The 8,902-nt window shown below is 35.4% G+C and overlaps 3 protein-coding genes across 3 annotated transcripts in view; 1 reads left to right on the forward strand and 2 right to left on the reverse strand.

The window, feature by feature from the left end:
* The window catches only part of LOC107616269, a 9,044-nt gene extending 8,438 nt beyond the window's left edge, over positions 1–606 (reverse strand). The window contains exon 1 of the mRNA XM_016318247.1: positions 528–606. Within this exon, the coding sequence (XP_016173733.1) occupies positions 528–606 (79 nt within the window). The remainder of the gene's footprint in view (positions 1–527) is intronic.
* LOC107618206 (zinc finger CCCH domain-containing protein 44) lies at positions 1,659–5,290 on the forward strand. The gene is made up of 3 exons (XM_016320198.2): positions 1,659–2,023; positions 2,416–2,476; positions 4,332–5,290. Exons 1-3 carry the CDS (start codon positions 1,936–1,938, stop codon positions 5,059–5,061), a joined length of 879 nt encoding a protein of 292 aa, XP_016175684.1. The 5' UTR covers positions 1,659–1,935; the 3' UTR covers positions 5,062–5,290.
* Positions 4,329–8,564, reverse strand: LOC107619710 (protein NRT1/ PTR FAMILY 7.1). The gene is made up of 4 exons (XM_016322005.2): positions 8,291–8,564; positions 7,746–7,909; positions 6,232–6,408; positions 4,329–6,052 (listed from the first exon to the last, which is right to left on the reverse strand). Exons 2-4 carry the CDS (start codon positions 7,802–7,804, stop codon positions 5,968–5,970), a joined length of 321 nt encoding a protein of 106 aa, XP_016177491.1. The 5' UTR covers positions 7,805–7,909; positions 8,291–8,564; the 3' UTR covers positions 4,329–5,967.

Below are 8,902 nucleotides of genomic sequence, written 5' to 3' on the forward strand. Positions count from 1 at the left end.
TTGGAGTCTATTGGTGAAATAATTATAGAATATTTACCTATTTTGATTTTTAAAGAATTTTGGACTAGACATTTTGATCTTTAACTAAATTTAATTATTCGATTTGTCCCTAATAATTAATTTCGTCAGTCATTTAGATTCTTTGTTCCGTCAATTCTAATAGAGGATAAAATAGTCCTTGAAAACTCTAACAGGGACAAAATAGTTCCTGACCTCCTCTATTCAGAAACGACACTATTCTCTCCCAATTTTCATCATATCTTACATAACACTAACAGTCTAACACTGTAACTTTAAGCTACACAATGCACACTCTGTAATTTCAATGTTCACAAGAAGAAAAATCCTCAACCTGTTCTCAACCAATTCATACACAGGAAACTAATGACTATGTCTCTCAAGTGCTTGTCTTCTTCGATGGATCCCATAAATCTAGACAGCAAGTCTGACTTGTTAAGACCCGTCGCCATCTCTCTCCTCCTCTGCCCTATTATCTCCATGACCACATTGTTTACCACTTCAATCACTTTCTTCAGCTTCTTCTCCGAACCAATGTTCAGTTATTGCTTCAGTTTTCATATGAGCGGCAACAGCGACATTGCTCATTGTACTAATAGCTCGGATGTGAGGTCGAAACTGTTTGCCAACTTAGACTCCGATAAAGAAGGAATGAAGCACTCGGGGTCCATTCTAAATGAGAATTTGCATATGATGTTGAAAGAGAATCTTCTCATGATGTCCTAATGTCCAAAAATCTATATTGCTTGCTGGAGAGTGGAGAATGGCGTGTCCTTAGAGTAGTTGTGGAACTTGGTCTTGAGGATGTGGTGGATGTTGTCGGAGTTGGAAGTGATGCTGTTATCGAGGACGTGGAGGTGGATGCTTCTGGTGGCTGAAGTGCAGAAGAAGTGGGTGTACCAGTCACAGAGATTTAGGAAGTGTGTGGTCCATGACATGCTGTGGTAGGTGCGACACGCGTGGTAGTTACACCATAACTTGATCTTGGAGTTGAAGAGGAGGAAGGAAAAGATGGAAAAGAAGACTGTGAAGGTGAAGAAAGAGAGTATGAATGTTAGGGTTATGCAAAATACGATGAAAATTAGAGAAAAATAATGTCGTTTAAAAAAAAAAAGGTTATGGATCATTTTGTCCCGGTTAGAGTTGTTAGGATCATTTTGTTCCCTGTTAGAATTGTCAGATATCATTTTATCTTCCGTTAGAATTGACGAAGTCAAGGATCTAAGTGACCGACGGAATTAATTATTAATTTTAATTAGGAACTAAAGTATGTGGTTCGAAATTTTTTTAGGACCAAAATGGATAAATACTCTACGTATACACACAGTGAATTGTATAAAGTATATATTGAAAATGTTGGAATATATATACAAATAAACTGATTTTGTAACTAATTTTTTATTTGGTACGGTAAATTTCATTTTGGTGTGTACAAAAATATCAGCCGAATGATCCAATATGAAGAAAAGGTGGAAGAGTTGGGCCTGGCCCGTCATGTTACCCATAAAGCGGAAAGGGAAAAAAACAATAGATTTGGATGATGTAGCAACTAGCAAGCGATGATGTCACGTGACGTGGGGCGCACGCGATTGTGTGTGGCGGTCACCCTTTCCTTTCTTCTCGATATTCCCCTTTTCCCTTCATTTTGCAAATTTTTAAAAAATAAATAAATAAACGATGCATGAGAGAGATGAGATGAGATGAGGCGCAGAGAGAGCGGCACGTGAATTCAATTACAGCGAGTGAGCGAGTGGGTGACGACCCTCTTTCATTCTTCTTTGTTTTTTGCTGCTTCTGCTTCTTCTCCTTCTTCTCCTTGGGTTTGGAATATCGAAGCTGGTAGAACCCTAGCTAGGGTAGGGTTAGCGTTTTCTTTTTCTTTTTCCTTTTTTTTTCCCTTTTTTTTTTGGAGCTAGAATGGATCGCAAAAGGGGACGGCACGAACACCCTTTCAACGGCACCGGCAATGGCGCCTCCAAGAAATTCAGGCCACCTTCAGCTTCAGGTTCGTCTTTCCCTTCCTCTTTGGATTCAACACAATGCTTCCACCTCTATATTTTTGTTTTCCCCATTAAAGTTTTCTGCACTTGTTTTATGTTTCTGTTGTGCTTCTATTGTTATTACCCTCTTTACCTGCTAGCTCCAATTAGGTTATTTACAATTTATAAATAAATAAAAAAAAATAAACTGTACTGTGTTGAGTTCCTGGGTATTGGACTCTTCAATTATTATATGCTCGCAGAATAATCCGTATGCTTGAATATAAATGAGCTGATGTTTGCTTAAATACTCAGAAGTAAGGGTGTGGAGAAAAGGTTATTGGATGTTATTTAAGTTTGAAGCATAAAAGGTTAACCAAATTTTAACGGAGGGGACTTAATTAATGTTCTGTAACAGAAATGGAGTCTTTTCCAACTGGTTTAGGAAGCAAATTGAAGCCTTGCACAAAGTTTTTCAGGTTCAAATCTTTAACTTATCTAAAATAAAATCTAATGCAATTACATATATTTATAAATTCCATTGGTGTTGCGGAAAAATCCTGATAACAATCTCACCGAGCATAATCCATTTGATTTGACTAATGAATTGGGTAGTCAGAGCTGTGATACAGGTTCTACTTCTAATCCATGATAACCAACAAGACTATGAACAGAAATTGTTGATTCTCAAGAAAAGTTCTGTTAAGTGCTTGCCAGGCTATAATAAAATAGAACGCCATTCTATCGGATGCAAAACTTGATCCACATTTACAATACACTACAATTCTTTGCAAGTAAAGAGGTCTGATGCAGATCACTGAAATGTTCTAGAGCACTGCATGGCTTAACACATGCTCTATCAAGAGAACAAAACAAAATTTGATTGGAAGCATTCATAACATACTTCATTTTGGATATGTTTGAATTCCATATTGCTTGACCTCTCATTTTCTGTTTGCGTTCAGAACAATCTTTGTTTTATGCTTGATTTTAATTTTTCATTTGTTTAAATATACGTGCTTTTGCTTTTATATATGAAATCACATCGTAGTATGAATGAAACTAAAGTCCGTATCAGGTATATGGCGTTGGAAATTATGTATTAAGAGTTTTTCTTTATTTTAAGATCGGTTTCTCGGGTCTTTCATGCACCCAAATGCCCCCAAGAATACTTAAATGCTGCAGGTTGGCTTATTTTGTTTCTAGACTAGCTTCCTGATTGGAAGATTGTTCCAGATAGATTATATTTCCATGTTTTGGCAGTGTTGCTGCATGAAGGGTTTTGTTTACATGTTTGTATAATAATGCATTTGGGTTGTAGGATGTTGTTAGTGTTGATTTGGCCATACAATTTGATTCCTTGGTTATCTTGTTTCATAATATTAAAGTTTGAAATCATTCTGTTGTTTCTCAAAACAATTTGAAGATGAGAAAATACTCTTTGATGCTGAATCTTTGGTACTTAAGAATTTTAATTCTGTTATTGCTTTTCTTTTAAAAACGTGGCATTATTCAACCTATATATTCTATTTTTCTTTTATATGATGCTGTATATGTACCCTTTAAAAGGTTCGTTAATCCATTGAGGTAGGAGAGTTGAAATTGCATTTTCAATGGGACGTAATATACATTATTTCATTGGTGTATGAGGCTTTAAATTGCAATTTCATGTAATAGTGTCTGATTGCAACCTGAAGTATAAGTTTCTTTTTTATGAGATGATAGCTTATGTTTGCCAAACTGAATTTGTTTGTACTATACTACTATATGATTAGATCATTCTATAAGAGAATGAAAAGTAATTTAAAATTTATGATATGTTGTATTATGCAGAGGCACCTAGATTTTTCCATTTAAGCAATATCATCTCAGCCATGCAGTTTTCTTCCCCCCATTCACATTTTCATTTTGTGATGAGAACTAGATTATTTCTAGGGTGCCGTCTTGTTTGTGATGTGCTGTTAAGTCTGGACATTCCTCTGTGGTCATTGTGATTATCATTTTATTGCTTAATTTCATTATCACTGTTAAATCTGTGGTTTGCTCTGCTAAAACTTCTCATATAATATTCAATTGGTATATGCTTAACCAAAGGAAAGTCTTTATTCGTTCAATTAAATAAAAACGTAAGGTTAGGTTTAATGGCAAGCATTGTTTATGCATTCTGAAGGGATTATCTTAAGCCGTGCAACTCTGGTGGAGGATTGATTTCTGTTCACAATTGAAAGAACTACACTTGCAGTTCACTTAGATCTGGCTCTATCTACACAATTTTTGTATTGTTATTTGTTAGTATGTTGATCTGATGTATAAACACTTCCATCTTATGTGCAGCACCTCTGGCTGTCCATTTGGTGAGGGATGCCATTTCTTGCATTATGTTCCTGGTGGCATCAAAACCGTTCAAATGATGAATGCTGGTAGCAACCCTGCTCTTCCTCAAGTTAGTAGAACACCACCTGTTCCTCCATCTTTCCCGGATGGGTCTTCTCCTCCAATGGTTAAAACCAGATTGTGCAACAAGTATAATTCAAGCGAAGGTTGTAAATTTGGTGACAAATGTCACTTTGCCCATGGTGAGTGGGAGATTGGCAAGCCTACAATGCCTTCATATGAAGACAGACAAAGGATTGGTGGGCGAGTTGAGACTCCAGCTCATGGAGCTGCTGCTGGCTTTGGCGCCTCAGCTACCGCGAAGATTAGCATCAATGCTTCCCTTGCTGGGGCTGTTATTGGGAAAAATGGTATCAACTCGAAGCAAATCTGTCGTGTAACAGGAGCAAAACTTTCTATCAGGGAACATGATTCTGATCCTAACCTTAAAAACATTGAGCTTGAAGGAAGTTTTGATCAGATCAAACAAGCAAGTTCCATGGTCCACGAACTTATTCTGAATGTTAGTTCGGCTGCTGGACCTGCAAAGAAGAATGTCACTTCATATGGTCCTGGTTCAAACAACTTCAAAACCAAGATATGTGAAAAATTTTCAAAAGGCTCCTGCACTTTCGGGGAGAAGTGCCACTTTGCCCATGGAATAGAAGAATTACGCAAGAGTGGAATGTGATTTATGTTTCCTTTGCCCTTGTTTTCTCTTAGCACTTTCAGGACAAACACTTATGATTAGTTTACGTGGTTTTCTTTAGTGAGGATTGAATTGTGCAGAATTTTCTAGTTGAAATTTTTGTCAATTAGCTTCCAATGTGCCACATTATCTGATTTTAGCTTCTAATATTTTGTTATCTTCTACCATCATCAACTTTTAATATATCCACGTATCTAAATTGTTGGTCCAAGATTTGGTTTCTGCTCTGTATTGCAGGCTTTGCTATATGCTTTTAAGTTAGGCTTTACTAGTATATGGTCTATATTTGAAAGATGCATTTCTTTAAGTTCGTTGAGTAATAAACTAATACTAGCTGGTTTCTGTCTTTTCGAAAGATGATCAATTCATAGGATTGAGTGGAAAATAAAGATTTACTTGATGCGAAGATATGAAAATTGTGTAGTGACTTTGTTATGGCATGTATCTGTATCATACAATTAATTGACCTAAGTCAATACATACATGTTACTTCACTTGTCATACATATAGTAGATCTCACCATCACTCATAAAAACAATTATTCAACCAATCAATTCCTAATGAATACTATACAGTATTGCATTTTAATGGATCCTCAATCCATTTTGGTGATAAATTGGCATTTGAATAATGGGCAAAAGCGTTAATTACACTCACTACAGCAACTTAATGTAATTCAATATTATGGCGATAAATAGTTAAATACAGGTGCACACTAGGACACTGCATATGTCAAATGCTGACATGCTTGCCGCTGGGCGCTGGCAAATGTTGGAGTTCATCACATCACCTTTCTCAACAAACAGAGAAGCCATTTCTGTGAATACAACCGAGTAGATTATTGTGCATAGCCACACCGGTAACATTCTTAGCACACATTTTGCTTCCTCAACTTGTTACCGTGCAGAGTCGCCACCGCTTCATTGGACTCGCCTCGTCATTGTCTGTCATCGGTGTTGCCTTATCCATGAATCTGCCAAATGCACGACACAATATAATCTAATAGTTCTGTTAGATATATAACTATTTATATGTCTCTTCTTGTCGACTTAAACTTTTAGAAATGATTTAATGACATTATACCAAAAGGAAATCTAAAATTCTTGTTAAAAAAATGAAAAGTGAAAAAAAGCCTATGCAAATGTTACTTACATGAAATCATCGCTATGAAGACTCTTTCTACTCCCTTTGATGGCGGATTTAGCGCCCTCAACCTCGAAAAGTTGGTTTGCCTTAACAGGAATAACATCCCTTTCACTACAAGAAAGTCGTCCCATAGCGTCGAATTTATTGACGAAATAAATTCGACGGTATAAATCTTGCCGGTAACTGTTTACCAATAGATTTTTTCATCCGCCGTTAATTACTGGTAGATTTAAATTTTTTATTGCGAAATTTTAGAGCTTGTTACCATCGGATTTATTCTCCGGTAAATTCGACGATAATATATAATTTATTATTAATAATTAAATCAATAGTTTTAGAATTTTTTTATAATAATTTGTCTATAATTTTTCATTGAAAGTTCACAAACAAAAATTCTGAATACAGAAGATGAACTAAACAATTTTTTTTATCTCTTTTCTTTTACTTTGAAATTATTTCATTCATAAATGGAATCTATCACTTATATGGGAGCTAAACAATGACAAATCAAGCCAATGTGTTATAGCTCAAATGGCATAGTCTCTCCATACTCAATTAAGAGGTTGCGCGTTCGAGTCTCCTATCTTTGGTAAAAAAAAAAAAAAAAAAATGACAAATCAAAAAGCTAAAGATCCAAAATGTAATTCTTATATAACTTGCAATTCTAATTCAACAAATCACAAGATCGTCAAATTGAATAAACACCTACACCCTAAACAAATCACAAAATCATAGGAAAGCTGAAAACAAAAAATTACAGAGCATAAAAAAAGTATAAATGTTCATTTGTACAGGCAGTACACAATCAAATATCATGAGAAAAAAATTAATTACTTTTCTTATAAAACATACACACACCGATAACATAAATAGAAACCATTACTATGTTATTCTCCTTGTTCTTAGATTCTACATGTTACAAAACTGCAAAACCAAATTTAGTGAAGTAACTTAACTTAATTCAGTATCACATAATGTTATATGAAATAAATTACCATTGGGGAATAAAAACACAAAAACAAAAGAAAAAAAACGAAGTAAAACAAAAACAAAAAAATGACTTGTATTATATCATCCTTCATGATGTCGTTTTTCGCTATTTTACTGTCAGTAATTGCTGGAAATCAAGTGGATGAGTTGCAACTTGAATTAAAGGATCGCAAAACACTATGAAAACTATGAAATATATAATTTTTACCTACAAAAAGAGTGCACAAACAGAACCATAACTTAACCAGACACTGTAAACACCGACAACAACTATAATAGTTCATAAACCACAACAATGATATGAAAACCGTGCATTTCAACTAACAAGAAACTCAAGCTACTTATGAAATGGCTAACACCCTCTTTTTCCTAACCATATGAGCTACTCTTTTTCATCAACAACACAATCTACTAAGAGAGAAGATTCAGCTACTAACAAATCTTACTTCATTTTATCTTCAACTCAAATGACTATCTCATCCAAAACATATATAAACAAAGAAAATAAAATAAGAAAAGAGAAATCAAACCTTTGAACCACTTTATAAGCCTGCCTCTTGAAGAGAAAAATGGTAGTGAAAAAAGGCATTGCACTAATTGCTTGATTAAACGACACAGGAAGGCACTTCAACGACACGTTCCCAAACACAACGGTGACACAGAAAACAAGATTCAAAGCAGAGATCTTGAAGAACTGAAAAATTATTAGCAAAAAATTTAACAAGTCAACAAGAATAATGACAGCAACAGCAACAATTACTAACAAATCAACAAAAACCACAACAACAATAACTACGAGAATTGAATAATTATTAGGAAAAATTTTAAGTAATCAAGAACAATAATATCAAATAAATATAATAACTGCAAGAACTGAATATCTATGCAATAACAACATAACAATTAACAAGAAAAATCAGCAACAAGAAGAATAACTAACAGAGACTGAAGAAGAACAATAAGCGACGAGATGCTGTTACAGCAGAAAGGGGGTTAGGACAAAAAAGGGATTAGGGTTTTTCATTAAAAAAAATGAAAACAGAATGAAATATGGAGAGGGATGAGAGTAACCTACCTGGACGACGGAGGAGAGACATAACTCTAGCGACAAAGGGAGCGGCAGCGGCAGCTCTTTCAACGGTGGTGGAGACAAATGGAACAACTCCGTTTAAGGCAACGAAACATGATCTAGGCAACTTGACGTAGACTTTGGAGGAGAATGGAGGTGGGCAGCACTGGCGGAAGGTGGTCGGAGGTACTGCCGGAGGATGTTGCAGGGGAGAGAGAAGAGAGAGGAGAATGGGGGAGAAAGAAGGGTGTTCTCGAAAGTGAGGGGAGAAGACCGCGCATTTTGAATTTATATCAGTTTACCGTCGGATTTATCGGCAGATAAATCCAGCTGTAAGCATTGCGTATGACCAAAACACAACGTTCTATTAATTAAGATTTACCGGTACATAAATTCGACACTAAATTTAACGGTAATTTCGACGCCAATTTTTCTATATCTTTCTCCAATTATTACCAGCGAATTTATCATCGGAATATTAAATCCGACGATAACCTTTTTATCCTACGAATTTATTGTCATATATGCCGGTAAATGCCATTAACGCCTGCCGTTAAATCCGACAATATTCAATGTTTTTCTTGTAGTGTTTTTTCAGCAAAAACAACGAACACTGGG

Source organism: Arachis ipaensis, chromosome B09, assembly GCF_000816755.2.
Source record: "Arachis ipaensis cultivar K30076 chromosome B09, Araip1.1, whole genome shotgun sequence".
Taxonomy (NCBI): domain Eukaryota; kingdom Viridiplantae; phylum Streptophyta; class Magnoliopsida; order Fabales; family Fabaceae; genus Arachis; species Arachis ipaensis.

Excerpts from the sequence above, each read along its gene's own strand:
- LOC107618206 (XM_016320198.2), top strand. The coding sequence starts at position 1,936 with ATGGATCGCAAAAGGGGACGGCACGAACACCCTTTCAACGGCACCGGC. Across the intron at positions 2,024-2,415 it reads CAGGCCACCTTCAGCTTCAG|AAATGGAGTCTTTTCCAACT; the intron begins GTTCGTCTTTCC and ends GTTCTGTAACAG. Across the intron at positions 2,477-4,331 it reads CCTTGCACAAAGTTTTTCAG|CACCTCTGGCTGTCCATTTG; the intron begins GTTCAAATCTTT and ends TCTTATGTGCAG.
- LOC107619710 (XM_016322005.2), bottom strand. The coding sequence starts at position 7,804 with ATGCCTTTTTTCACTACCATTTTTCTCTTCAAGAGGCAGGCTTATAAA. Across the intron at positions 6,409-7,745 it reads GCTTATAAAGTGGTTCAAAG|TTACCGGCAAGATTTATACC; the intron begins GTTTGATTTCTC and ends ATTGGTAAACAG. Across the intron at positions 6,053-6,231 it reads CTTCATAGCGATGATTTCAT|ATTCATGGATAAGGCAACAC; the intron begins GTAAGTAACATT and ends TGCATTTGGCAG.